The sequence below is a fragment of the Osmerus eperlanus genome, chromosome 12, assembly GCF_963692335.1.
Source record: "Osmerus eperlanus chromosome 12, fOsmEpe2.1, whole genome shotgun sequence".
In the NCBI taxonomy this organism is placed as follows: Eukaryota; Metazoa; Chordata; class Actinopteri; order Osmeriformes; family Osmeridae; genus Osmerus; species Osmerus eperlanus.
This window is the reverse complement of record NC_085029.1, coordinates 6,452,329-6,480,257: the sequence shown is the minus strand read 5'-3', so window position 1 is coordinate 6,480,257 and position 27,929 is coordinate 6,452,329. Positions and strand designations below refer to the sequence as shown.

Below are 27,929 nucleotides of genomic sequence, written 5' to 3'. Positions count from 1 at the left end.
CCTGGAAGAATAGGAAAACACACATTTCACAGTCTTGTCTTCATTGTTTGACTGTTCACTTGAACTCTACAATCTAAACTACTTGTAAATGTACTGATTAAATCCCATTTTCTTGCCTTAGTGCTGGACAAAAGTCTGGTGGCCAGCTGTAAGGACTCTATAGGCTGGATGTTCTCCAAGCTGGACACCAACAATGACCTGTACCTGGACCAGGCTGAGCTTGCTGCCATCAACCTGGACAAGTATGAGGTGTGCATCCGGCCCTTCTTCAACTCCTGCGACACTTACAAGGACGGAAAGGTGTCCACCGCTGAGTGGTGTCTCTGTTTCTGGAGGGAAAGTGAGTGGCTGCATCCCTTGTTGAACCCGTTGTGATAGATATTAGTAGCGGCTACATAAATGAAGGTTAGCATTGCCACACTCTCGTCAATCCGGCAGGACAAGACTCTGTAGCCCCTATCTACAGCTGATGCGGGAATTCCAGGATTTATCTTCTGTCAATGCCTCCTCAGGTCTCGCTTAGCTAGTAGAGAGTAAACAAGATTGCATCTACTTCTTCTCTGCTAGATTATCTTCTAATGGCGATTCTATATATGAGCTAGGGTGATTGATCACTTTGTAGCCCATTGAAGACATCCCTAGAGAACATTGGCTCCCTCATTAATTATTCAGTAATGAGGAATAATCTTTCTGCTCTACTTGGTATGCTTCTAACTGAACAAAAGAGGGATTTTGACAATCACATCAATCAAGCATATTATCAGAGTAGAAAATCCACTTTCTTTGGGTGTTCTATCTAATCAGCAGTTGTAGCTGATCAATAAGCATCACTGGGTGTTGTTGTCGTTTTCTGCCATTTTGTGAATTGACTTTGACAACAACATTGGAAACTACCCCGACTGACAGAACACCACCTGGACCTGTGCGCCTTTCTGAGAGCCGTACACTTAGGTGGTCATGTAGGCAGAAGACTAGGGAGGTCCAGGCCTGGTTACTTCCTGATCACCAAGGCAGTTCATTTTCAGCTCAAGGCATCATCACGGCATCCATAATGCTCTTTCGCTGAGTGCTTGATCGATCAGGCAGAATGAAATACAAGATTTGTAAAACAAGTCGATGTTCGCAAAATAAGTAATTACTGAGGACATTGATCGAAAAATTACGTTTGGCAAGGGACAGTCCGAAGTATTGTCTGGCATCACTTCTCGGTGTTTTCCCCTCCAGAGCCACCTTGCTTGGCAGAACTGGAGAGGATCCAAGTACAAGAGGTGGCCAAAAAGAAGCCTGGTAAATAAAACACATCCCAAACATTTAGTTGCATGAATGAGGAACCTATTATAGTGGATACAGCATTGTTAAGCATTTAATATGGTCCCTTTTTCGTTTCTGGTCTGAGTACAATATTTGTATGTTATGTTTGTCTATATGTATGTGTGTGTGTGCGTGTGCGTGCACGAGCAAGCCTGTATTCGTGTGTAAACGCATTAGTACAGCAATATCTCTGCAGCTATTTTTCTCGGCTCAGCCTTGCGTGGGCACCGTGGCGTGTGTCTGGGCTGTACTTGTGTAACCAGGTGCCTGGTGCATCAGTGAAGCTGGAGGAGGCTCATTAAGCAGATCACAAGCACGCGGATGGGATTAGGGCCTGCTCGGACTGGGGGATTAGAGGTGCCACGGTGACTATGGGGGGTGGAGGCGTCAACAACAGAAAGTGAACATTCGCTTCCTGCGAGCTTCGGTCTCCTGCAGGCAACAATCTAGGAGGGTAGGAGACAGACCCCAAAGAGGATGAGATGAAGAAAAAAACAGGCTGATAAATGTGTGCCACTCTAGTGTATGAAGCAGTGCCATCCTGCTGGGCCTCACTTGCCCACTCTCAGTCTCTCCGCTCTGTTTTCCAGTGTTCATAACATCCCATCGCACGGAGCTCAGAGTTTAAGTGGCAGTAGAGTTTGACAAGGGGTCCGAAGGGGACGACTGGAAAAGCAGAGTTCTGTCACTGGGCTGTCAAACGTTTTTTTATGTGACAGTCTCAAAGCATTGGAAGAAAATAAACGAGAGAATACATGAATAAATCCTCTCCTTGTATGGTTTTATAAACTGGAACATAGCCACTGTTGTATTCTACAACATCCCCGGCTCATAGTGTGCAAAAGGGTTCTCTGGCATTCTCATTTATGATGCACTTATCTACAGAATCTGAGTGAGGCTGCAAGGCCTGCAGAGGGAATACATTTTTAACAACACTGTGGTGGTGTGTGGCATCGGTGTGTCTGTGTTTTCAGGGATGTACATCCCAAGCTGTGATGAAGATGGCTACTACAGGAAGGTGCAGTGTGAGCAAAGCCGAGGAGAGTGCTGGTGTGTCGACCAGCATGGTGTAGAAATGATGGGCTCGCGAATCCATGGCAACCCTGATTGTGGTAAGAGCTTGGAGCAATTGTGAACAATGCACCAGAAATGCACTGAATATACACAAGCGATATGATATATTGACATCCATTTAATGTATACCATGGGAAGCTAAGGTCTGGGGCAAATATCCATAATCTTTTCTAGATGAGGTGGTGGGATACTCTGGAGATTTTGGTAGTGGAGTGGGATGGGAGGATGAAGAGGAGAAAGAGGCAGAGGAGAACGGAGAAGAGGCAGAAGAGGAGGAAGAAGGAGAGACAGACGATGGAGGCTACATTTGGTAAAACTCAAACCCGATGGAGAGTCCAGCTAAGTCCACCTGGCTTCAATTTACATTGAGGACTCTCTACTTGAAAACAAAAGATTCTGGGAGTGGTCTGGGGCATGGCATTCTGTATTGAATCTCTTGGGTTATGGGTGCAGTGGTGAGATGACCAGTTTTTGTCTTAGATGTGTATTGCTTCATTCTATTTTGGTTTTGTGAGCAAGCGAGCTTTATATTTTGCTGTCCTGAAACCCAGGACTGCCACTGGCAACTGTGCCCTAGGTATACACCATCAGAGATTCTATAAGTCCTTCTACTGTCATCTAAGCATCTGTATAGATTCTTCATTGTGAACAACTGCTTGAATTTTAGATTGCCACCATTCTGCTCAAATGACAAGCTAAATGAATTTTAACTGTTCATTGTTTGGAAAGGAGTGAAAATCTAGTTTTACTGTAAATGTCCTGTGGAAATGATCTTATGGCCTATGAGACAAGATGTTAGCAAAACACCTTTTTTCTAATGTGTACACAATATTGTGCAAAATTGTAATCTCTCTACATGTTTATTTCCTACAGCCACAGATATTTTGAAGGATTTCAATTTCAATTATGGACATAATGTGTCCAAGCCTGTGAGTCAGATAACTATAACGTAGCTACAAATGGTGAGATAACAGAGGTTGCTTCATAAAGATTTGCAAAAACATTTCTTCTAAAAGTTTATGTATTTGTTCAGCTCATGAAAGTCACCAACTTTTTCCATGCTTTTTGATTATTTAAATCAACAGTGTCTAAAGTCTCTTACATTTTTATGAAACTTTGGTTAACTATTACATTAATTTACCTAAACCTTGTAGAATGTACTTCATCATTCAACATTACAAAGAACACCACCGGTCCCTCTGCCATACCTACTGACTTTGGAATTACTCAAAGAATGTGCCACTCAATGTTTAAATCGTCAGTATGCTACTTGAAAATGTATTTTTTGTGTTCATAACAAAAAAAAGTGTATGTTACTTGAAGTTCTGTGTGTATACTTGAAATACCACTGTTATGCTTTTTTTCTAAGAGTGTGTTACTATTTGTTCTTTAATGTTCATGATAGGGCAGATATTTGGTTGTTTTTAGTATTGCATGTTAGTGACAGGAATGTACTTCTCCTAGGCTGAGCACTTTACTATTAAAGGCAGCGGGGCCAAAAAGGTCTTGTGTTTCTATGTCACTTTACAAGGTTCAGGTTGTTGTTTAAAAAATTTGATCAAATTCAACCAGCCACCCCAGCTTAGTAGGCTACCAAGCGGTTGTAAGTCCATCACTTACAGTAGTTTCCCCTTTGAGTTAATGATAACTCAATTTAGTTTTTAGTCAAAATGCTGTTACGTGACATCATCTGCAGGGCTGGGCACATTGTACTCATGGTTCTGAACAGTTAAACTACCCACCTGCTTTATCAAGATTGTTATTCAGCCATTACACAGTGTGGGATAGCATATTATAGCAATAGAGCTACACCAACACAAACATGTAGCCTATGTTGCTGTTACTGTCTTTCGATTGGTTAGAATCTCTAGAACATGATGCTGTAAACATTTATTTTTGAATTTTAGACTCGATCTTAGACATTTAAGTGGTACTCGGATGCCCCCTAATGTTCAAATATGGAATTAAACCCATGGCAAAGGCAACACACAGCACTTATAAGTAGTTTTTTCTGCAATTGGTCTCATCTTTCAGAGCATGGGAAAGACTTCAGTAAGATCCATCTTCCAAGAGGACGAATTTGGATGCAACACTACTTGCCTCAACTCCTTCATATTGGATTTCCTCCTTTTTAAACATGCGTCAGGCCGCTAGGCGATGTCTCTCGTGACAAGTACAAGACGCCACTCTCGGATCTAAATAATGTAAGGTCTCAAAGTGCCATTTGCCGTCTCCGACAGCAACATGGTACTCTGCTTGGAAAAACTTAAAGGGGAGAGAGTTAAACATGCATGTTTTTTTTTTTGTTACAGCTCAAGCTCTATGTAGAGCAGACGTTAGATTGTTCAAAATATGTATTTTATTGAATCACATGATCAATAATCATAAGTACCTCCAGGAATGTACGCAGCTTGTTCAATGACATGAACTGTACAAAGGATACATCTCTATTTTACATCATTTACAATTGACTCAAACATAGGTGGAGCACAAAAGTTGAACACTGGTATAAAAGCTATATTCCTGGAGGTTTAATGATGCAGTTGTACTCTCATATCAATGCAGATAGTCAAAAGGTACTTGCAGGATTTCAAGCTCTGATTTGTTTGATTCATCAGAAACATAATTTAACATTATTTCTATAATAACTTACACAGCATACAGGAATTTTGTCTGTAGGTGACTGCGACCATCCTCACAGTAACTTGAAATATATTTTGATATTAAAGAAAAATACATTACTTAACCCACAAGATTACATGAGTTTACCATTATACCAGAATGACATTCCGATAAATAACATAGTAGAGAAATATGTATTTAGTCACTGGCACAGTGGTATTCTATGTGACCAAGGTCGCTGACAGTTACTAGGTGTAAACACAATGTCAAAAACATAAGTGCAATACAGTAGTGAAAATAATTGTGCAAATTAGTTTCTAGATTTTACTGTTTTCAGGAATGAATCCATCCAAACATCCAAGATAGATGATGTTGATTTTATATAATTGGGCCTAATATATGCGACCAAAATTGCAAAAGACATACCTTTTATTTATGGCCCTTGATGTTCAGATTGCTGTATTGCTTCATACCATAGCCATGTATTCCTCCCAGAAACAATGTACCTTTACAACAACTTACCACTGTAGTCATTCATAAAATAACTAAAATCCTACAGAAATCTTAAACAGCTTTCTCCCAGATCTATACTGTGGTAAACTTCCCAAAGTCACTAGCAAGATAGCATACATCTTTGGCTAAGTGCATTGAAGGCAATAGATGCAGGGACAAATACATATTATTTTTTTACCCTAAATTCTGGATTTGATAACCAAAATTATGTAATTGATATCACTTCCTCATGGGTAACTGGAATTCGGCCGGTGAAAACCGTTTGTTTGCTCTTCTTCAAGTCATCTTAATTCTATGTACAAGCAACATATCATCGCTTACATTGTTGAGGGCTCTACACTCATTATTCCCACAACTTGGTCCACCATACACATCAAATACTTACACTCAAAATGTCACAGTAAATCACTTTAAAAGTTCCTACAATCTTACATAAGATCCTGAATTGTACAAACGTGAGTGATTCTGTCATTATACTGTAGTTTCACATGCCAGATAGAGGATACATATCATATTGAAAATGCTGTGTTGACACAATTAAACTAAAATCAATAGTTTAGGACAGTTCACCATGAACCACTTCTAAAAGTTTGCATAGAAACCTTTAAAACGGACAAATGCTGACAATGACAGACATCCTTTGAAGTTTCCCCACAAGAACCTGGGGGATGCTAAGGGTCTCAGCTCTCCATAAACTCCCTAATAGGCTAACCTTTCTCCCTCCCCCATCTCTCCCCCCCAAAAACAAAAACAATGCAGAGATTTACTTCTGAAGTCCCAAGGGTAGAGCGTTTCCAAATGTCAGTCGATATACTGCGAGAGCCACCGAAAGCCCTCCCCGTAGCCTTGCTTTTTCAACACGCTGCACATAAAGATCTCCAGAGGTCTTACGTTCAGCTCCTTCAAGGAAACGTTACCCTAGAGAAGACAAGACACACACACATAGTTTTACATAAATGCACACGTTTAGAAAGAACACATCCAGAAAGCACACACAAGCACCAACACACTGGGACTGACCTTTCCGGTGGTTTGTCCATCGAGAGCGAATGCTCCTCTTAGCCCTCCCTCGCTGACGGCTTCTGGACGATCTATCTTGTTACCCAACACCAGCACTGGGACATTAGCGATGGTCTCATCCGTTAGCAGAGCCTAAAGCGGAAGGTTAAACGTGGCAAGAAAATGATGGATCATCTATAAAAGGATAACATTTCTAGTCATTTCCTCTGACTTCCTATATGGCTGCACATGCTTACGTCAAGTTCAGTCTTAGATTCAGAGAGTCTCTCTTGATCAGCACAGTCTACGAGAAATACCACTCCATTCACTGCTGGCAGGTAGTTCTTCCAAACTCTTCTTGCTGTGGATTCGGGACAAACAATTCATTGTGATTCACATATATATATTTTTTTTTTTATTGCAAGCATACTCAGGAACCGACATACCTTGGACATGACCACCCAGGTCAAATGTGGTGAATGTCATTCCAGCAATTGTCAACTCTTCAGATGCTTTTACAAAAAGAAAAGATCGTTTTTACACCGGGATATGAAAGAATAATAGATGACACAGGATGGGGTTTGACAGAATATGAAGATTTGTTTTTACTTGGATGTAATGTGGGCACATGTTGTCCAAGCCTGTCGTCTTTCAACATGTGCAGAAGGGTTGTTTTGCCAGCATTGTCAAGGCCCAGGAACACAAGCTTCCCAGACTTTTTGTACAAACCTAGAAACGTATTTATAATTTGGTTACTGTCAAGTTACAATGAGTACCGATTCAACAACAAATAAAGATGAACTAATAATAGCATTTAGTCATGTAATCAATGATTACCTAAGAACTGGAGTACCCCACTAAATCCTCTGTAGATCCAGTCAAAAAGAAATGACATGATGATGGTCTGTGCCTGGGAAGAAAAGGGATGTCAGAGATAGCCTACATGCTAGCATACTGAAGTAGTGTTACCCCTAGCCTATAAGCTTAGCTAGCTAGTTAGCAAGCCAACCACAAACCAGTTGCTTTCCCTGCGGACAGTTGTACTGGCCACTGGCTCACTTGTTAATTTACCATAATCTAAATGTTAGTGTCAATAGCCTGATATGTCACATTACTAGCTAGCTAACTGTCAAATACTGGCTGACTGGTAATTGCTGGCAATTTAGCTAGTTAGCTAACTACGGTAGCCTGCTAGCTGGCTGTGTAGCCTACATTATTACCCACACAGCAGCTTATCCCTGGCCTCAAGTCATTTTTATGTCTAGCAGGCAATGGTATTTCTTTCGTGTCTCATATGAACCGCAGAACAAAAGAATATGGCCAAAACGTCAAAACAAGACATGATTTCAGTTATAAACTCAAGTCAATAAAGCTGTCAAGTGTTACCTTTACGGAGGGCAACGACCGTGATGCTAACGCTAAAGGTAGCAGTGGAGATAAATATTCCAATGGAAGTTTCAGCAATCATCTGATCTGAGCAATGACTGGGTTCACAGCGCCACCTTGCGTGTGTAGGAGGAACAGTTCATCGTTGGCCCGACTAGGTACTTCCTGAACATTACTATTTTCACAAAGGTATTTTATCCATAAATGCGTTGCTGCACTGAACTAAGTATTTACTAAACTTAACACAATGTTGGTTATTTTAATTCACGACTGTGTGAAGCGATAGACATAGCTATAAACCAAGAAGCATTACCCACATTTATTCTGGCTTACAAAAGGCTTTACCGTAAAGTAATTGAGCAAAACCCTGCATCGCCAGGGGCAGAGTCGATGCACATCAATCAAATCGTTGAGCCGCGCCCACGTTGAAGCCACGTTGAGCCTCGCCCCACATAGGTGCAATGAGATGAGGGTCTTCTCATGCACATTGCAATCCAATGTATTTCCCACCTGCAGGGGGAGTATTCCACCAGTATAATGCCATTTTGTACAATACAAATGTTTTATCTCAATCTGATGGGTATTTCAAATCAGACGAGGCAAGCATGACTCAATTACAGTGAAACTTTATTACATTTGATTTAGGCCCTTGGATATAGACAGCTTACCCATGGCTCTTGCAAAGCTTGAATCATAATCATTACTGAAGTAGAAATAAAAAGACTAGAACTTAAGTTTATTTCAAACATACTTACAATTTAAGTATCTATTTCCAAATGTATACAAGAGCCACGATAAATTGCAGTAGCTATAGCGTGACTACACTAGTTGCTATCGAAAAGGCTATTCTGCTTGAATTTATGTTTTTGATAATGATCATGCTACATGTACTAGAATGAATATGCAATCAGTCTCAACTCACTAAATTGAATGTGTGCCTTATCATTTTGAAGTATATTGAATTATTATGGGAAAAATCCAATCCAGAACTGTTTCATCTTCATCTCGGCATTCTGCGTGTCCTTACTTCTCGTAGTAGAACCACTTGTCAGCTAAAACAAACAAATTCACAGTTTGTTGAAATTAACAATCCTTGTTGCAACAAACCAAATCCTAACATTTCCACTGTAAAAACGTTCCACGTTGTGGCACACAGTGACATGATGGACAAATATTGAACAATACACACCTGAACTGGGAATAGGCTCTGCATCTCCATAAGCACATGCCTGTAAAATAGGACGCAAGGGTTCATTTCAACAACTAGGCTATGGAACATATATAATGTATATATATATTTACATATAAATATATATTTAAAAATACAAAGAAACTTACAGCATCAATTACAGCCTTGGCATCACCACTGGAGACACAGAATGGACTGTCTGAGACACAGGTGTTCATGCTGGTTCAAATTAGTATGTTAAGAAAAGGCAGACAAAAACAACATTAGGTATAGTAATGACATCCTTCTCCCCCCACCCGTTGTCTCTCTTGCTCTTTTCATTCAATCTTTCTATCTTTTCTGTGGTACAGAGCATGAAGTTGTGGTTAGTTGGATTCGAAATGTAATACCAGTTTAACTCTCCAGCATTGGTCTTTTGCGAGATCAGTGCCTTCCAAAATTGATGAGTACTTTTGATTGTGTCAATAGCAAAGTCCTAAATGAGGGAAACAGTTTCAGTCACCTGCAGTATCAGTTTTAATCATGCAATTAACAATTATAGGTATCGGATGCAAATTGAATGAGTGCAAAAGAATGCATGTTGTAGTAGAACACTAAGAAATAACAGTTACAAATTCAAGAAATTCAGGCAACCAACATGATGTGCGAAAATGTCCGACGTAGATTTTTTTTTTTACCCTGTCTCTAAACTCCCCTTTGAATGCAAATTGGTTCTCAGGTTTTCCATCTGGCACTTTGTATCTTTTAAACCAATCAAATGTTGCCTCTAAGTAGCCAGGCTTGTGTCTTCTTATATCATCGATACCTGCAGAAGGGATGGAAAGCGATGCCCGTCATTAGCTATGGTGTACTGTTAGCACTACCAACACCAACAACAGGCCAACAGACTGTGGAAAAAGAGTCATACTGTACTTGATATAATCTTACAGTTAAAGTCATTGGCCTCAGGATCCTCAACATTGATCACGATAACTTTCCAGTCTGTTTCACCCTCATCTATTAAAGCCAGGGTCCCCAACACCTTCACTTTAATAATCTCTCCTCGACAGCACACCTGAGACACACAGAAAAAAACCTGAAGGCTGAAGAAATTAAACAAGTATACTGTCCTTGTAGTATTTGTTTTACTTATTACCCAATTTTTTTTAATTGTCATTATGTTGTTGAAAAGGCTATCGAGCACAGGAAGGACACCAGCTGCTTTCAAGATAGCCAAGTACAGTCATGGCCAAAAGTACATTGTGTATGCAAAGTTTGCTGCTTCAGTTGTTGTGGTGTTGATTCACATTGCTATTCAATTATTGTGCAGAGTGATCAGAAATTGTGAACTATTTCTAGGCAGGTGAAATCACTTTATCATTCCGATTGGATTTTAAGCGCAGATTGAACAAATACTGAACCAGCAAACTTTGCAAAACACAAATTTTGTCACCGCCAAAATGTATGGCCACGACTGTATACTTTACCTTATTTCCTATATCACAGATGTCAATGGGGTCATTGTCGCCACAGCATCCTGTATCTCCATCTTTGTGGCCTGGGTCTTCCCATGTCTATTAATGGGAAGACCCAATAAACAATAATTAGTCAAATGTTAATTAATAGCATGATCTGTGCTATGGCCATGGCTCACAAGGGAATATCACTTACTTGTGGGATTGCTCCATAGTTCCAAATGTAACCTTTGTGTGGAAACACATTAGATACAAAGCGAAGGTTTCCCTTTTTAATATCTTGTTTCAAAGGATTTAAAGGGTCCTTGGTGGCAATCTGAGAGAAATAGAACAAAGAAAAATGTATAAGCAGTGGGTGGTAATAAAAGTTATTTGGTAAGACATGATTGAGCAGGACATAACTCAATAATTCACATTTCACAGATATGCAATAGAATCACCTGTCCATTCATATTTTATGAATATAGAAACCCCATAAAGAAATAAGCTATACCTCCATCTTTGCATTTGTCCATCTTGGAACCTCAACAACAGCGTGGAAGATATTCTGTCAGAAGAAAGTCAGTGTTTATCTCTCAACCAACTATTGGAGTAAAAAAAAAAGATGGGACTAATTTGTATCTATCATCAATGTACAGTAAACCTTTCACAGTGATAACTGTTATTTATAGACAACCATGTCCATCATAAGATATTAAGGATTTGCTGTGTGCTTTTACAGGAGCAGCTAGTGATGCTTTATTTTCTTCTGTGTTGGTGTCAGGTGTAAAAGCTATTTAGTCCAATATTTGTCAGGTTACAATTTGTTCAGACAATACCATCTCACCAACAAGCCAAACACTCGATGGATACAGCTTACATGTACTGTATGAACAAAAGAGGGCCTGTGGTGGGAAATGTTTAATGAACTATGGTTGCTAGGTAAGTACTCTCATCAGTACCATTAAAGTAAATCTTTTAGAGTGACAAAAATTGTCATATATTTATATTGTGTCCAGTGAGGAACTATTACTGTTTTAAAAAAAGCCTCACTGGACAAAATAACCAACATTTCATACCAGGGCATCTAAATAGAATGGCATGCCATGGAATATTCCAAGAAATTCATTTAAATGAATAATTTTCCACAGCCTGTCCCACGCATTAACAAGAATTCTCACCTCTGCTTCATTTGCATACATCGGTATGTCATGAAATGGTGAGATATATTTCCCCTCAGAATTTTCTGCGAACAGATACAAAAATGCATTCTTATTGCGGTCGCCTTGAATAATTTACAGTACAATGTGATGGTACACTTCAAGATGAGTAATACAACTGTCCACATATAGTATAGCCACAACACCGTAAGCTCGAAGATTACAAAACAAGCCAAATAAGGCAGCCTTTACATACAAAAGTCAATTCACAGAACCACACTTACTGAAAAACATTTGATAGTCCAGTGTATTGGGCTTGCCCCTCTCCTCTACAGCAAAACTCATGTTTGCTCTAATTTAGTCCAGTCCTTGTCCAGTCCGTCTTAGCACAGTAAAGTTAATAGACTGAGAGGAAAAAGCCCTGCTCTTAATAACCACCACCAGCCGAGGACATGGAGCAGGCATGCGCACTTTTTAAGCCAAGGAATACACAACCCCAGGAGACAAGCTTGATCTTTCTTCGAGAAATTATGAGAATCAATAGACTATAAGATGTTCATACAATGGAGAGGGAATACCATACATGTTTTCAACTTTACAGTAGTGTTTCTGTACATTAGGTAGACAGCTACACTTGAAGACATGGGATGCAATACATGATAATAAGTATCCACATTTGCCCTCATTGAGACTTTACAAATAAAACAGATTCTGAGTGAATTATATGTTTGGGAAAACCAAGGGAGAACTAATTGTTGACCTAATTTGACTGTATGTTAGCACTATTTATGTTACTTCTGTATTGTGTTGTAAATAACAGTTTGATTTATAGGTGGTTGACTTACAATTACTGGTCTCGCATGTTGATTGTTTTGCTATAAAGTTTCTGCATGAACAGGTAATAGCAGTAGTGTGGTAACTACACAGTTTCTAAAGAGCCTTCTCAGTCAAACCCCACAAAGGGAAACAGATGGTGTTGACTGGCGTTTGCACTAAACCAATTAAAAACCAGATTAAGTGTTATGTCCATGAATGACCTTTCCATACACTTAGATTTCACGTAATTCATTTGATAAGGTACATCTGATTTCATTTAAGTGAGCAGGAATACCTTAAATAGTACATTTAAGTTCTAAAATTATGGTCAGTTCCTTCATTTAAGTACTAATATTTAAAGGTCCCATGACATGCTGTTTTTGTATGCTTTTATATAGGCCTTAGTGGTCCCATAATACTGTATCTGAAGTCTCTTTCCCGAAATTCCGTCTTGGTGCAGAATTACAACCACTACGAGCAGTCCCACAATGAGCTTTCCTTACGACTCTGTGTCTGTAGCTTTAAATTCTATGAGGAGGAGAGAGGCGGGGCTAACTGCCTCTCTTTGGTCGTTTGCAAGCCATGTTGTCTCTCGAGGAAAAACCAATATCGCGTTCCCAGGTCGTAGCTCATTTTCTCATTGGCGGGCCAAATTCTCTGGGCGGGCAAGCAGAGAAAGGGGAGGTAACCTTTCCTGTTATGATGACATCATTCAAATCGGAGCGTTTGAGCTTTCATTTTCTCAAAGGCGGAGAAGAATACCCAGGGCTTGGTTTACACCTATCAGATTTTCTAGCCACTGGGGGACCAAAGGCAGGCTAGGGGAACTCATATTAATGTGAAATAACCTCCTAAAGTGAAATGTTCATGTCATGGAACCTTTAATACAATATGTGCATTTTATCATAACACAAAAATACACCAATGGTCATGTACAGTTATTTAGCTTTATTCAGTAGAAATATAACTTGAAAATAAAGATGAACAATGTATAATGTTTAAAATACTACATAGTTATAGTCATTTTCAAGTGGCTGCCCTACATAGGGTATACACAGCCCTATCTGCAATGGCCCCATCTAAAAAAACAGAATGTATTCTGTGTATAAACATCAGATCAACATAATGGCACTGCTACTATTTCTGTGTGGTTTTATATGTGACATCTACAGGTATTATTTGTTACATACATCTACTGATAACTCCCATAAAAGCAAACTTTTTCACACATTACAATTGCATGCAGAAATGCAGAAAGAAAGAAGTAAGAAAAAATCCATTCAATCACAATGAATCACAATGTATTTTCTCCACAGACAATATTACTGGCACTTTCAGAAAGCTCAAATAACATGAAATAGTGACAAGCTTAGTTTAGGTCCTCCAGCAAAAGTTCATTTAGTTTCTCCTCCCAGCACTTCGTTCTTCCCTTGTCTCTTTGACAACTGCGCTCATGTTTCACAAACACACGGTTGTGAGTCCAAGCACCGGTGACTCTGACTGCTGGGTCACCAGAGAGACCCCACCTGAACAGGCAAAGCTGAAACTTAAAGGCTGCCTGAAAACCACGTCTGAAGTTCTCATTAAAATATCCATAGATAATAGGGTTTAAACTACTGTTAAAGAATGCCAACCAGTGTGCGAACGGAAAAATGTACATGGCAACCACATTGAGCTGGCTGGTGGTTAAGTTGACATAGTCTGTCAGCATCATAAGGATCCACAGAGGCAGCCAGGATAAAGTAAATAGCAAGGCCACAATCAGAAGCATGTAGATGGCCTTAGTCTTTCTCCTGTAGCCCTGTTGTCGGTTGTGCTCACTGGGAGCGACACCTACAGAGGGGGACTTGAAGATTTTCAAGGCAATCCGAATGTACATGATGACAATCAGGCTAACAGGCCCAAGGTAGATGTGGAAAAAGAGGACTGTGGTGTATATTTTTCTCATCCCCTGGTCAGACCAGGCTTCCCAGCAAGTATACATGGGGTAGGTGCTGTTGTCGGTGTCCACCATCAGGTGATAATCATCCAGGGAGACTGTAAGTGTGATGGCAGACGGACACATGATGATCACAGCTAAGGCCCAGATAAACACAATGATGACAATTGCTTGTCTCAGGGTCAGCTTCTTCTGAAAGGGGTAGATGATACAACGAAACCTGTGAGACACAATGCACAGTTAATAATGAGGTCACCTTTTTAGATATTTCCTAAAACAAAACATTGGGCAAACTAATTCTATTTGTAAATCCCTTGACATTAGTTTATCATGATATTTCTGCTGAGACTTCCATACCTTGTTGCTGTACTGTTACTATCAGAGTTACTGACATTGAAATTCCATGACTTGGGTGATTAGTTTATTCAGTGTATTGTGTGAGCCTTTTATCTTGTGTTTTTCCATCATCAGGAGCTCAAAGTCATTTCACACAGTGGATTCAATCCTTCATTCACGGACATGCAAAAGATGAAGATAGTACCTCCAAAACAAAACATGAAGACACACTAGTAACCCACCACAGCAACAAGTTAATTGATTCTGATTAGTGGAAAAGAGCAAGACAATTAACCTTTCCACTGCAATGGTCACCAGCGTAAACACAGATGCTGACACAGAAGCTCCTTTTATCAGTCCGCTCATTTTACAAATTACCTCATCAAATGGCCAACCTGAAATATCAATGGGAAGACAATAAATTACTTTAATACAGCATCACATACTGTTGTGGATTTGTTGACCTACTTAATATGTTGTTAATAGCCCTAGAAATGCTAAATAAATAATGTATAATGCATACAGAAAATGCAGAATATGTTTCAGACTCATCTTAAACTGAATTCAGTTTGTTTGTTTTTTCTTCAATCTACACACAATACTCAGACTCAATAATCACAGGTTTGGAGTGTTTTGCAAATGTATTTAAAATAAAATAATATTTTTATTTACATAAATATTCAGACCGTTCACTTCGTATTAAGTTGAAGTACCTTTGGCAGCAATGACTACCTCAAGTATTCTTGAAAATGATCCTACATACAGTTTGGCACACTTGTCTTTTGGATGTTTCTCTCATTCTTCGGGCCAGTATCGTTCAAGCTCAACCAGGTTGGATGGGGAGCATTGGTGCACAGCCATTTTCAGATCTTTCCAGAGATGCTCTGTTGGGTTGAGGTATGGACTCTTTTTGGGTGGTATGCTTCAGGGGGTCTTGTTCACCATAGCCTTGTTCACCTTCACCCCAGTCTGAGATCCTGAGCACTCTAGAAAAGGTTTTCACTCAGGATTGCTATGTTTTTATTCATCCATCTTTTGCTCTATCCTGAATAGTCTCCCAGACCCGATTGCGTAAAAACATCCCCACAGCCTGATGCTGACACCACCTTGTTTGACTGTAAGGATGGTATTAATGAGGTGATGCTCAGTGCCCGGGACTTCCTCACATGAAGTTTGGAATTGTGGCCAAATGGTTCAATCTTCGTTTCATCAGACCAAAGGATTTTTCTTCTCATGATACGAAAGTCATTCAGGTGCCTTCTGGCAAACTCCCAGCGAGTCATGTTCCTTTTAGTGAGGAGGAATTGGTTTCCATCTGGCTACCATAAAGGCCTGATTTGTGGAGTGCTGCACTGATGGTTGTCCTTCTGTTAAATTCACCTATCACCACAAAGGAACTCTGGGTCTCATTCATAGTGACCATTGGGTTCTTGGTTTCCAAGGCAATTCATCCCCGAATTGCTCAGTTGGCTGGGCGGCCATAGACTGTTGGTGGTTCCAAACTTCTTTCATTTCAGAATGATGGAGGCTATTGCTCTTGGGCACGTTTAATGCTGCAAAAATGTTTCCGTATCCTTCCTCAGATCTGTGCATTGGCACGATCTTGTTTCACAGATCTGTGCACAATTCTCTTGACATCATGGTTTGCTTTTCACTCTGATATGCATCATCCACTGTGAGACCTTATAAACAAGTGTGTGCCTTTTCTAATTATGTTCAATGAATTCAACAATCATGTTGTAAAAGCATCTCAAGGACCAGTGATAGAAGTTGGAAGCCCCAGAGCTCAATTGCAAGTGCCATAACAAATGGTCTGAATACTCATGTAACCCATATATTTCAATCTTTCATTTGTAAGATATTTTGGTTGTTGAATCAATTTCAAGATGAGTCTGAAACAGCGAAATGTTGAAAACTAGAAAGGGTCTGAAAACTTTCCATATGCACTGAATGTGCTCTAAAATAAGTGTATTATAGTCTTACCTGTTATCAAGTTGTCCACAAGGGTGATAGGCAAGCAAAATATGCCAACCAGAAGGTCACTTATAGCCAGATTAAGAATGAAAATGTTTGTAATGGTCCTCATCTGTTTGTTTTTCAAAACAATTATACAGACAAGAGTATTGCCGATCATGCACACAAAGAAAATCAAAGTATATGCAAAGATAAACACAGCAGCCACAGATGAGCAATGCTGGTAGTAGGAAGAGAAAGAATATTCTCGTGTACCATCCAGGTGCACAGTGCTGTACGCCTTTTCAAAATCCATGTAACTCAGATAGGCTACTGGTAATTTCTGAAAGAAAACCAAAATAACTGATATGAGTAAGATTGTGTAAATTATTTTCTTCGAATCTTGACGATATCAGCGTTAAGTTTTCAATACGCATAATTTGCATGGTATTTTTTATTTATTGTGAAAGATGGACGCCTGTTGTGAAAGTTGTACGGTACATTCTTATCAGTTTTTCAGCAGCTTATTAAAAGTCTACACAGCTCGTTACCCTGGTAGCCTATAATACATTTTTAACCCTTGTGCTGCCTTCGGGTCACATGACCCAAAGGTTCATAACGAACCATTGTTGTGTTTACCCAATTTTACCCAATACAAAAACAAATAAAATAATTTTCTTTTAACCTTTGCAATGTGGGGAGTCTGAGACAGCCCAACGGTTAAAAGAAAATGCTTCACTTTGTTTTTGTATGCGGTAAATTTGTCGCAATACGACGGTGGGTCACAATGACTGATGGGTCAGAATGACCCGAAGATAACACAATGGTTAAGATCTCCATGAAGCTACTTGTCAGAAATTTTAGGATTACAGTGTTTCGGACTTGTCATGTGGCACTGCAGCACCCGACCATACCCCTTTTAATATTTATTCCCAGGTGTTGTGATTTGCGATTCTTACCTTGCGATTCTGTCCTTCAATTAACTCACTCTGCAAACTTGATAATAGCCAAAATATTGGCAGGAATATATTAAATTATCACATCCATAATTGCAGCTATTCACACTAGTAATCAGACTTCATTCCAGATCATTTAATGAAGCTCGGATCAAAATATGTTAAACAGAGAAATTAGAAAACAAAATCTCTTAACAGCATCATGTGATGTGCGTTGCACGGTAAGCTACCGAAGGTGTAGAACAGAAGGACGTTTTCCTGATAGTGGGTGGTGTTGGCATGATATCATATTAGATAGTCAACTTCTACAATACGTTTATCATAAAAAATTGTCAACCAAGACGTTCTCTTTCACGCATCTGGAATATAAATAAGTTTAAATAACTACACAACTTAAATATTTAATAGTCAGTGTGTTATATAAATACCACGTCATGGAATTATTTGATACAAATGGAAAGTCTCTTCATCAGAGGTTGGATCATAATTCCGAATATATAGAAGTGGTGTCATCCAAACAATTGCAGATGTATTAATGGACATACAGTTAGGTCCATAAATATTTGGACATTGACACAATTTTCATCATTTTGGCTCTGTATACCACCACAATGGATTTGAAATGAAACAATCAAGATGTGCTTTAAGTGCAGACTTTCAGCTTTAATTTCAGGGTATTTACATCCAAATCAGGTGAACGGTGTAGGAATTACAATACATTTTATATGTGCCCCCCCCCCTTTTTAAGGGACCAAAAATAATTGGACAAACTAACATAATCATAAATCTAATTGTCACTTTTAATACTTGGTTGCAAATCCTTTGCAGTCAATGACAGCCTGAAGTCTGGAACCCATAGACATCACCAGACGCTGGGTTTCGTCCCTGGTGATGCTCTGCCAGGCCTCTACTGCAACTGTCTTCAGTTCCTGCTTGTTCTTGGGGCATTTTCCCTTCAGTTTTGTCTTTAGCAAGTGAAATGCATGCTCAATTGGATTTAGGTCAGGTGATTGACTTGGCCATTGCAGAACATTCCACTTCTTTGCCTTAAAAAACTCTTTGGTTGCTTTCGCAGTATGCTTCGGGTCATTGTCCATCTGCACTGTGAAGCGCCGTCCTATGAGTTCTGAAGCATTTGGCTGAATCTGAGCAGATAATATTGCCAGAAACACTTCAGAATTCATCCTACTGCTTTTGTCAGCAGTCACATCATCGATAAATACAAGGGAACCAGTTCCATTGGCAGCCATACATGCCCACGCCATAACACTACCTCCACCATGCTTCACTGATGAGGTGGTATGCTTTGGATCATGAGCAGTTCCTTCCCTTCTCCATACTCTTCTCTTCCCATCATTCTGGTACAAGTTGATCTTGGTCTCATCTGTCCATAGGATGTTGTTCCAGAACTGTACAGGCTCTTTTAGATGTTTTTTGGCAAACTCTAATCTGGTCTTCCTGTTTTTGAGACTCACCAATGGTTTACATCTTGTGGTGAACCCTCTGTATTTACTCTGGTGAAGTCTTCTCTTAATTTTTGACTTTGACACAGATATGTCTACCTCCTGGAGAGTGTTCTGGGTCTACACACCATTTTGGTATTTAACAGCATTAAGATGAGACTGCATGAAAATGTGACCATTAACTCTATATTCAGTCAAATGTTATCCCAAAAACATCCCAAACATATTTTTATAAACCATGAGACAGAAATACCTTTTGTTTACTAGATTCTTCGGCAGAAAGTGATAATGGTGTAGAGCTAATGGTTTTTCTGTACCCTCTCATAATGGAGGAAGAAAGCTTCAACGCTGTCAGATTTTGGAAGGTGATTCATTCTAATGACCCCAACTATAGACCATAGAAAAAATCAAAGGCACAGCATACAGTCGGAATCCAACTGGGGAAAAAGTCCAAAACTCAGGTGAAAGTTCCTAGATGTCAGCTGTTGATAGAATTTCATAACGTTGAGGAGATTGAATAGCAATAACAGTGTCTTTATCCAAAGGGTTTGCCTTCATGTTTATCTGCTTTAGGGCTGGCATTGCAGACAGCTTCTCCAATGGAATTTCTGTTATGGAAAAATGCATACATGTTACATGTATATGTTAACAATACTTATTTTTCATATATTTAATGTGTGTATGTGTGTTTCAGCAGTAGTAGCTTCCTCTTACCAGTAATATCATTGCCTTCCAGGTTGATTCTCTCGAGTGAGTGTATTTCAGTGAGTTTTTCAGGAAAGACTGAGAATTTATTACTGGACAAGTTGATGCTGGTTAGATGTTTTAATTCTCCCACAGTGTCTGGTAGTTTGGTAAGGACATTGCCTTGCAAGTCCAACTCTGAAAGGAGAAAACTTTGTTTGTGCAATTCCTAATAAAATATAATATGTGACTGATTTCAAGTTTTACAAATCAATGTATAATTATTTTGTTCTAGTTCATACCTCTCAATTTAGTGAACGTTGCAAAGAATTTTTTATTTATTGCCTTCAGCTCATTGTCAGCCAGTGTGATAATGTGTATGTTTTCTGTGACATTCCTCAGGACCTTGAAGACTCCGTCTGGAAAATTTATCAACTTGCAGTTTGACAAATCTAGAAAACGTGTCAGAAAATGTGTCAGATAGCACTACATTTTGAAATGAGAAATGCATCACATTTGTCAAATATCATCAGGTCCAACAACTCTCAATACTGAGAGCCAGGTGTGAATGTATGTTCTTTTTCCTTCATCATGCAATTCTAATTCTATACAGGGGTCTAGGTCTAGGAGAATGAGCGTAATAATGCTTGAGATGAAGACCTTTGACACCATCTGTTGGTCAAATCAAGAACAATTTACTTACCCAGGTTATCTTTTCCCTCTTCTACTGTTGCATTGATCCTCCGAGCAACATTAGCTACAGCTTCAGCCATTTTGCCTAAATAGGTCAAACCTGGTAAATAAAAACATTTGACAGAGTAACATTGATTCTTTTGAATTTTAGGTTTCAGTGACGCTTTGGTAATCTTGTCATCCTAGTGTCTGGTTGGGGAAGTTGAAGACGGGCTGGACAGGGAAAACTGGAGCTGCATGTAGGCTAGCCCATTTTTTGCCCATGCAAAAAAGGCTTGCTTTGCAATGTTAACTTTTTAAGCCTGTGTTGCCCAACATATCCTATATCATACCAATTAAATAGTATTTTTGTTGCGATGTCCATTCCAAAACTTACCCAAGCTTCGACGGTTTGACAGCTGTCTGCTTGCAGGTTACTCTATGCGTAGCTAGGCTAGTAGTAGCCTAGTGTGGACCAATGAAATCCATTCATTTACACAACCAGTCTAATTTGGTAATAATGTATTTTTAGCCTTAGCTCGATACTTTACGCACATGTAAAATATTGCTTACAACCAAATAGTTCTTTCAATCGTACTCATAAGAATGAATTAATATTATGGTAAATAACACAGTTCATATGGTTTAGCGAGCCATGTACACTGTACCCGAGATAATTTCAGCCTCTAGCTAACTGCACTAAGGACATCAAACATGCGTAACACGGTTGCAGAACAGTAATGACATGTGGTCCCATACGCCGATGACAATTTGATTCTGAATCCAGGTTAATCGTGAAATCCGTTCAAAGGCATTAACAACTGCATACAGCCTATGTATATGTAATGACACATTTGAAGTATTAATGTTTTGAAATTGTACATAAATGTTATGCAAAGCTGATGTTAAAGAAGTTTTCGACGTTATTGCCATTATTTAGCTCACGTTCCTATAAAAACAAATGTTTATGTTCTGTACGGTGCACATGTCTAATGGCTATAACTGAAAATACATTGAACAATTTTGTATAGCTCTATGTCCAATTTAATTTAAAAGGAATAGCCTACCTCACAGCATCTAATAATTTTAAATGGAACCTACCTGGAGCCCTGGTTTAGTGCTTTCTCTGACACATTCTACATTCATACTAGCTTGGTCACTGTTCTGGTTCTGGAAAATCCTTGAACAATGATTTAAAAACACCTGGCACAATGTGCATTCAGGATGTTTAACCCCATGTGTCTAACTTCCACCACCACACCATGTTTGCTATTATTTGTGTCTTTAATTCTGGGATTTATTTTCACTCAGCCTACTCTGTTTGTTTGCGAATCTTTTTTTTCCAATTTCTTCCAAAAAATTTCTTTTCCATTTTGTGTAGTAGGCCTATTGTGTAGCCCCCCCCCCCGCCACCATGCCTTAGTTTTCTTGTACCAAAATACATTAGATAAGCACCATGCACTGTATTCACATAAATATACAAGGTTTATTTAAGTATTATTTACAATAAATATTTAACAATTTACAAAAGAATGTAAACACAATATAAACAGTGCTCGAATAAGAAATAGTGTTACCATTTTATAGAACATGGACAACATTAGTTGGAGGTATTAATGTTACATTGAGGTATAATCTTGTGACAGATAACCGCTGGATATTTTAACAAGATAACAGGCAAGGCAAGTTATTTTATTCAAACATTATTTCAACCCCAAATATATAGCAATGTTTACATAGCGTTTACGTCATTATACGTCTTCTCTGTGTACATACAACCACCAAAATGCAAAGTCAACATAAGCAAAGAGCTTTGTTCTCGTGGCTAAGTGTTGTTGACAATGTTGATTTCAACAACATCTTGGGGTTTGGATTACAGTTCCAACACTGTCGTTTAACCAGCGGCGCTTAACACATATTTGTCCATTGGAAATGAGTCATGCTCTCACTGACAGCCGCACTCACTGACAATCATATCCTCATGATGCCGAAGAAGCATCTCCCCATTCTCATAATACAGCATGCTGAGAGGACTCATTTTAGTGGGAGCACAGCAAGCAGATGGAACTCTGTCAGGGTAGTAGTGTTTCAGTAGACTCTAGAAGAAATAAAGATATGAGCATAATGTCAAAACATATCACAATATTTACACTACGAACACACACAGTGTCTAGCAAATAGAAATCACAAGAAGATGTTTTTGAACTACATAATGAAATCATCATATACTATGTTGAAGAACCTTACCTGCATATAAGCATGATTTGTAGGATTTAAGTCTTCTCCAAGAGGACTGGGGCAAGACCCTTCACAGCGATAAGCGTTATACTTCTTAGGAAAGACAATCCATGAACCCCAGCCTATTTGATTAAAGTCAACATGCAAGTCAACTCTGCCACACAGGGGTTTTTCATTGACTCTTCTGGGCACTTGTGGACTTGTAACTTTATCTTCTTTGTGGTCCCTTTTGCTCCTGTGCCTCTTTGGCTGATCTACTTTCTTGATTTCAGCAGAGGACAAAAACTTGGATTGTTCAGCTGTGAGGAGGAGGCTTGCTTTGGCCTGTGAGCCCTCTTTAGACCCTGTGTGTGAGAAGACCACCAGCAAGGCTCTGTTACTCACACTTGGTTTACTTTTAGAGCTGGCTGACTTCATTGAAGCTGGAAACAACAGGCCCCTCTTTGCCTTTGGTGGTTTCCTCCTTCCTGAAACACGTTTTTCCTCAAGCCAGTTCAATAGTGGACTTGTCACATTGTACACTTTCCAGTGTGCTGATGAAGTGACCACGGAAGATCCCGTCAGTAATCCCACTAGCTGAGGTTCCTTACAGCTGTTGTGTGAGTGGCATAGAAAGCTGTGCTGGTGGTGAATTTCCAATGTAACGTTTGAGGCGCTCACCGCTCTGGGAAACCGGATCCTGAGTTCTGCAGTCTGAATTTGTTCATCAGCCAACAAGGTGAAGAGGTCAAAGGTGACAATCCAGTGCCTGTTTTTAAGAACCAAGCCTATAAGAGAGATCCAGAGAGATTAACACAAGGTATCATAGAACACAGGTTTTATTATCAAAATGTATATCAAAATGACTGTGCACGAAGCAATCAATCTACTTAAAATTCTATTATAAGAGAAAAGTTACAGTAAAATCATTAAACATGTAAGCAATATGATTATCCTAGTTTTTATGATAGAACACTAGCAACGTTAAAAAATAGGTGTTTTGGGGCTGAATATAGCCTTTATATGAGCTTGTTAAACTAAAATGACAATTTGGATGCTTGAGTATTTAATTTGCTTGTGTCAAGAATAAACCTAAAACATTTATTATGGATTTAATCTCAGGGGTGTGAATTAGTTGAGTTGTGATGAACAGCAGGCACAATTAATCAATAAGATTAAAGCGTTTTATAGTTAGTAGCCCTATTGTCCAATGAATTATTCTATTGATGCATCTGATTGTTGTTTAAAGGTGCAAAGGATGTACATTTGTTTAAGTGATATACGATTGGTTTGCACAAACTCTGTCGAAGAAGTAAAAATGATAGAATTGCACGAGGAGGCCCTCTCCTTAATCCACTCAAAGCAAACACCGGATCGAAACCAATCATTTAACACATCATTGGCTTGGCTTCTGCATATCCTCATTCAAACAAATAGGTAAGAACTCTAACACCTGGAAGAGATGTTAAATTAGATTCAGAGCGGGCAGCGCCGACCAGGTCGGTCAGTTAAACATGCTAAAATCCATCTTTCTTCAAGACCTGGTCGACCTCTAATCTAATCAAGAGACGTGTGAAAAGAACTCAAGGGAGTTGTTGATTTGCGTTAACAACAGATTTGTCTAGGGATGTCTGGCAAGACATCTAATCAACATCACGTATAAGAAAACAAGGTTTGCTTTGAGAATTAGACTGAAAACAGTCTTTTCACACGCTGATCCCTGTACGGTTATTCCCCCCTTTAAATGGATGTGGATTGAAACAGGCTGAAGTCGTCTGGTCTGGGTCACAAATTTGACAGACATGCGGTGCGCAACAATCAAAGGAATAATATAGACTAGACTGTCGCCTATAAGTGGAAAAGTAATGGCAGATATCAGCATCATAATATAATCTAAGAACATGTTATAGATTACATATAGGCTTCAACAAGTTTGTCAGAATGTGACAATGTGAGGAATCGTTACATTATAGAGCAACTAGTGGTTACAAATGTTATGCTACACAATATCCTTCATGTGGCCAGGTATTTTCAATATTATTTGTCATTGTGATTTAGGGACAGCCAAAGTCTTACCTTTTGCCAAGACACTCTTAACGGTGTCTGCTTGGCTTGCGGTGGCCTGCTCAATTAGGTCCATGGGCCGAGTAAGGTTAGACTTGAAATTTCTGTAGAGGTGCATCATATAATTCGGCAGGTGGTATCCAGATGAACGGTCGGTGCCAAAACGGTGCAAGGATCCGGTGTAAACTCCATCTTTAGCTTTAGGAATCCCATGAGCAAGCAGCACAGATGCGTGCAGCACCACACTAAAAGCTGCCAGTGAATGCATGTTGAGCCAACTTGGATGACCAATTCCCCTCTGAGAGATTATGGTGCTTTTATACCCTCACCCACCCCTTGCATATTTAACAAGTAGTCGAGAACATTAAAGGAAATTGACATGCGTCTTCAAGGCTTGTGACATGACAGGCCATCATCCATTGAGTTGCTAATTTGCTGCCTGAGTGCATGTTTACGATGAGCACAACCTCTATTTGCACCCTTCATCCATTACATCAAACATCAGGGCCATCCCGAATTTAGAGCTGTACCCAGCAAATGCACTGTAAGGAAGGCTAGTCATCCCTTACAAAAGTTGTGCCCGTAAATTGAAAGTTTTCTAAAATGAACTGCCAAAAGTAGCAGACATCGGCATCTCATCAGGCCAGTAGACATTTTCTATTTTGTATTTAAAGACTGCTGCCACTTTTAATACTCGTATAGCCTATTTATTATATGTTTATTGTATGTACCTGCCCACCAAAGCAAATTCATTGTTTGTGTAGGCTACACTTGGCGAATAAACCTAATTCTGATTGTAGGTTAGGCCACATCAATGCTTGATAAACGGGTATAATGTCATGACAGTGTCCTAGCCAACAACAATCATATTTTAGGAATATATGACACAAAAACAAGGCAATTTATTCCACTTCAAGGATCTGTCTTAGTATTCATAACTAACTGTACCTGGGGTGCTGAGATGTGCTAGTGGACAGATGTAGGGAAAGCAATGCCCAGTTCGTGCGCATGCTCCGCCCAGTCTTTTATCCAGATAGTGGAATCCTTTCCTCCTAATTTTCCCGAGAAAAAAAAACTTGTGGGGGAAGACAAATCAATGGAAGCAACATTTGTGGGATACATATTTAAGATACAAAGTTTTATGCTTGTATTTGTGGTAGTTAAGCAGACAACAAATCAGTAATTTCGAAGAAAACACTTTTCTCCCGATTGGTGAAATGGTAAGTAGCCTAAAGTTTACGGCTCTTTACCGTGACCACGCACGCATGTCGGTATAGTCGGCACAATTACTTATGTTACTTTACAGTGTTTACAGTGAATAGCAAGCTTATCCTATCAAATTTAGTAAGTTCGTGTAAATAAGGTGTTTCCCATGAAACAAATGTGGTGTGTTGGTGGCATGCATGGTTTCTAAAGTTTGTTTCACCGCTGGCAAAACCAAGACGTTTCAAGACGTTTCAGTAGCCTGTGTATTATTCTACCAGTTGGCTGGCCTGGTTCCTTCGTAAATTCTGAAGACATCCATTCTATTCCCCCAATGATGGGTTTACCTGTTGATATCCTAGTAATTAACTGTATTCCAGTGTTGTCGGTATTATGAAATTTGGGTCCGTTTTGTAGAGCACATAATAATAGTCATGATTACACTTCAAGTCACCTGCCCAAATCTTAAAATCTAGGCTACAGATTGAGGCTACATCAAGTAGCCTAGCATACTCAAATAAGGTGAATATGTTAACTTAGTTAGCAGAAACCAATTTCTAAACCAGGTTCAATCTTGTCAATCAAAGTAAAAGGTGGGAAGATGAAGATCAATCATACTGGGGACATCGATACTGTTCAATCAATGCACGCCAATGGTATCTCTGGATTACATCATAACCAAGCAGGCGAGAAAGACTCGAGAACGTTAAGAATAGTTCAAATTCCCCTCCCCCAGTTTTGATCGATTGTTTATTTTCTTAATCTAAACATAATTCTTGACTCTTTTTGTTGTTGTTGTTGTTGTTTTTGTACAGTCCTACAGTAACCTAAAGTTTTCACGATTGCTGCTCTTGTTGCACACTTTCTGTTTTCGTAATCAAGATTATTTTATTTTGGAACCCCTCAGTTAACAGCCACAGGCAGAAATAGACCTTCCACCTCACACAGGCAGCATCAACAGCCCAGTCTTGAGTCTTTTTTTAAATTTATTTGTTTTACTTAGGAAGGGAATTGCATAAGACAATAGAAAAGAACAACTTGAATCCAGACCACTCAGTTTTGTTTATCATACTACACGATATTGTCTGTTTCCTTGATGCATGTATGTTTTTAATAGTTTAATACATCACACTCATTATGGTATTCAAATGCAATGGATGTATTTGCCACTAGATGTCATTGCATTTACCATAATCATTGAGAGATTAAGCATCTAAACTATAGTTTTTTGGTATGCCTAACCATGTATCAGAGAATGCATCTGTTGTACATGATACACAAATCATGCACATATAATCTCTATAGGCAACACACCTCCTTTCTATCTCCCTTTCTTTCTCTTCCTCTTCCCCACTTGGCTAGTAAAATTAGTAAATTGGCATTTTGTTTCAACAAATCTTAAGACACCGTGGGACTGTTCATTTGGGGATCTTTTTGCTGTCCAAATTCAGTTTCCCGTTCAGAATCATTTTTAAATACTCCGGCTGTGTTGTACACAAAGTACTTTTGTAATTCTACAGAAACAATATCATAGGAAGTCAAGGCTACGTCTAGATAGCAGTGAAAAGAGACTGATTGTTCTCTCATGTCAGACGAATGTCAGACAAAAGCCAGGACAGGATGTAGGAACTCCCAACAGGTGACATTGTCCTGACGCTTGTATCGCCCCCGGTGGATCAGCCAGCTGAAAGCATGCTACCATAGCCTAGAATCCATCACAGTCAGGACATCTGTTGGTTACCCCTGATTGGTTACCATAAAAAAAAAGTTTTTGTCCAGATAAATGCTTAGGGCAGCACTCAGCCCAGGCACATAGTTTATGAAGCAGTAGACAAGTAATGAGTAAGCCACTTCCTTTGTGATATATGAGCTACATTTGTAACCCATCTTAATAACATGCCTAAAAAGAGTGTGCCTGTGGGAATGCACCAGAAAGCGC

The 27,929-nt window shown here is 39.3% G+C and overlaps 7 protein-coding genes across 12 annotated transcripts in view; 2 read left to right on the top strand and 5 right to left on the bottom strand.

Moving 5' to 3' along the window:
* LOC134031033 (testican-2-like) overlaps window positions 1-5,101 on the top strand; it is a 29,742-nt gene extending 24,641 nt beyond the window's left edge. For both annotated transcript variants that reach the window (XM_062474503.1, XM_062474504.1), the window contains exons 7-10: window positions 122-340; window positions 1,225-1,287; window positions 2,286-2,423; window positions 2,560-5,101. In XM_062474503.1, the coding sequence (XP_062330487.1) occupies window positions 122-340; window positions 1,225-1,287; window positions 2,286-2,423; window positions 2,560-2,699 (560 nt within the window). In that variant the 3' untranslated portion in view covers window positions 2,700-5,101. The remainder of the gene's footprint in view (window positions 1-121; window positions 341-1,224; window positions 1,288-2,285; window positions 2,424-2,559) is intronic.
* Window positions 5,102-5,737: 636 nt separating this feature from the next.
* On the bottom strand, window positions 5,738-8,056 carry sar1aa (secretion associated, Ras related GTPase 1Aa). Its single transcript, XM_062474505.1, has 7 exons — window positions 7,906-8,056; window positions 7,357-7,429; window positions 7,129-7,248; window positions 6,966-7,031; window positions 6,777-6,880; window positions 6,541-6,672; window positions 5,738-6,438 (listed from the first exon to the last, which is right to left on the bottom strand). The coding sequence occupies exons 2-7, from the start codon at window positions 7,412-7,414 to the stop codon at window positions 6,322-6,324; spliced, it is 597 nt and encodes a 198-aa protein (XP_062330489.1). The 5' UTR covers window positions 7,415-7,429; window positions 7,906-8,056; the 3' UTR covers window positions 5,738-6,321.
* A 465-nt stretch (window positions 8,057-8,521) lies between these two features.
* Window positions 8,522-12,147, bottom strand: ppa1a (inorganic pyrophosphatase 1a). 2 transcript variants are annotated; one of them, XM_062474878.1, is made up of 11 exons: window positions 11,972-12,147; window positions 11,709-11,773; window positions 11,042-11,095; window positions 10,745-10,864; window positions 10,561-10,647; window positions 10,022-10,148; window positions 9,772-9,899; window positions 9,484-9,569; window positions 9,244-9,271; window positions 9,095-9,134; window positions 8,522-8,957 (listed from the first exon to the last, which is right to left on the bottom strand). In XM_062474878.1, exons 1-11 carry the CDS (start codon window positions 12,030-12,032, stop codon window positions 8,929-8,931), a joined length of 825 nt encoding a protein of 274 aa, XP_062330862.1. In that variant the 5' UTR covers window positions 12,033-12,147; the 3' UTR covers window positions 8,522-8,928. The 2 variants fall into 2 exon arrangements, with proteins under 2 accessions (XP_062330862.1, XP_062330861.1); XM_062474877.1 differs by having other exon boundaries at window positions 9,244-9,313; window positions 11,972-12,132.
* Window positions 12,148-13,639: 1,492 nt separating this feature from the next.
* Window positions 13,640-17,175, bottom strand: LOC134031345 (neuropeptide FF receptor 1-like). Its single transcript, XM_062474937.1, has 3 exons — window positions 16,762-17,175; window positions 15,074-15,173; window positions 13,640-14,662 (listed from the first exon to the last, which is right to left on the bottom strand). The coding sequence occupies exons 1-3, from the start codon at window positions 17,045-17,047 to the stop codon at window positions 13,873-13,875; spliced, it is 1,176 nt and encodes a 391-aa protein (XP_062330921.1). The 5' UTR covers window positions 17,048-17,175; the 3' UTR covers window positions 13,640-13,872.
* Window positions 17,176-19,504: 2,329 nt separating this feature from the next.
* lrrc20 (leucine rich repeat containing 20) lies at window positions 19,505-21,748 on the bottom strand. Of its 4 annotated transcripts, none has more exons than XM_062474804.1 (5): window positions 21,608-21,748; window positions 20,538-20,627; window positions 20,137-20,286; window positions 19,865-20,032; window positions 19,505-19,758 (listed from the first exon to the last, which is right to left on the bottom strand). In XM_062474804.1, the coding sequence occupies exons 2-5, from the start codon at window positions 20,605-20,607 to the stop codon at window positions 19,622-19,624; spliced, it is 525 nt and encodes a 174-aa protein (XP_062330788.1). In that variant the 5' UTR covers window positions 20,608-20,627; window positions 21,608-21,748; the 3' UTR covers window positions 19,505-19,621. The 4 variants fall into 4 exon arrangements, with proteins under 4 accessions (XP_062330788.1, XP_062330789.1, XP_062330787.1 ...); XM_062474805.1 differs by having other exon boundaries at window positions 20,538-20,612; window positions 21,608-21,632; XM_062474803.1 differs by lacking the exon at window positions 21,608-21,748 and adding an exon at window positions 20,904-21,194.
* Window positions 21,749-21,996: 248 nt separating this feature from the next.
* ndr2 (nodal-related 2) lies at window positions 21,997-25,065 on the bottom strand. Its single transcript, XM_062475020.1, has 3 exons — window positions 24,800-25,065; window positions 22,754-23,511; window positions 21,997-22,604 (listed from the first exon to the last, which is right to left on the bottom strand). Exons 1-3 carry the CDS (start codon window positions 25,053-25,055, stop codon window positions 22,452-22,454), a joined length of 1,167 nt encoding a protein of 388 aa, XP_062331004.1. The 5' UTR covers window positions 25,056-25,065; the 3' UTR covers window positions 21,997-22,451.
* Window positions 25,066-25,810: 745 nt separating this feature from the next.
* Window positions 25,811-27,929, top strand: part of pald1a (phosphatase domain containing paladin 1a) — a 57,155-nt gene continuing 55,036 nt past the window's right edge. The window contains exon 1 of the mRNA XM_062475583.1: window positions 25,811-26,007. The gene's annotated coding sequence lies outside the window, so the exon portion shown is untranslated. The remainder of the gene's footprint in view (window positions 26,008-27,929) is intronic.

Excerpts from the sequence above, each read along its gene's own strand:
- sar1aa (XM_062474505.1), bottom strand. The coding sequence starts at position 7,414 with ATGTCATTTCTTTTTGACTGGATCTACAGAGGATTTAGTGGGGTACTC. Across the intron at positions 7,032-7,128 it reads TGTGCCCACATTACATCCAA|CATCTGAAGAGTTGACAATT; the intron begins GTAAAAACAAAT and ends TTTTTGTAAAAG. Across the intron at positions 6,439-6,540 it reads ATGGACAAACCACCGGAAAG|GGTAACGTTTCCTTGAAGGA; the intron begins GTCAGTCCCAGT and ends TGTCTTCTCTAG.
- ppa1a (XM_062474877.1), bottom strand. The coding sequence starts at position 12,032 with ATGAGTTTTGCTGTAGAGGAGAGGGGCAAGCCCAATACACTGGACTAT. Across the intron at positions 11,774-11,971 it reads GGACTATCAAATGTTTTTCA|AAAATTCTGAGGGGAAATAT; the intron begins GTAAGTGTGGTT and ends ATCTGTTCGCAG. Across the intron at positions 9,314-9,483 it reads AATGCTGGAGAGTTAAACTG|CATGAACACCTGTGTCTCAG; the intron begins GTATTACATTTC and ends AATTTGAACCAG.
- LOC134031345 (XM_062474937.1), bottom strand. The coding sequence starts at position 17,047 with ATGGATTTTGAAAAGGCGTACAGCACTGTGCACCTGGATGGTACACGA. Across the intron at positions 15,174-16,761 it reads TGTGGACAACTTGATAACAG|GTTGGCCATTTGATGAGGTA; the intron begins GTAAGACTATAA and ends TTGATATTTCAG. Across the intron at positions 14,663-15,073 it reads GTGACCATTGCAGTGGAAAG|GTTTCGTTGTATCATCTACC; the intron begins GTTAATTGTCTT and ends TGTGTCTCACAG.
- lrrc20 (XM_062474804.1), bottom strand. The coding sequence starts at position 20,607 with ATGGCTGAAGCTGTAGCTAATGTTGCTCGGAGGATCAATGCAACAGTA. Across the intron at positions 20,287-20,537 it reads AGAGGGAAAAGATAACCTGG|ATTTGTCAAACTGCAAGTTG; the intron begins GTAAGTAAATTG and ends CACGTTTTCTAG. Across the intron at positions 19,759-19,864 it reads GGAAGGCAATGATATTACTG|AAATTCCATTGGAGAAGCTG; the intron begins GTAAGAGGAAGC and ends TTTCCATAACAG.
- ndr2 (XM_062475020.1), bottom strand. The coding sequence starts at position 25,055 with ATGCATTCACTGGCAGCTTTTAGTGTGGTGCTGCACGCATCTGTGCTG. Across the intron at positions 23,512-24,799 it reads TAAGAGTGTCTTGGCAAAAG|GCTTGGTTCTTAAAAACAGG; the intron begins GTAAGACTTTGG and ends TCTCTCTTATAG. Across the intron at positions 22,605-22,753 it reads CAAATCATGCTTATATGCAG|AGTCTACTGAAACACTACTA; the intron begins GTAAGGTTCTTC and ends TATTTCTTCTAG.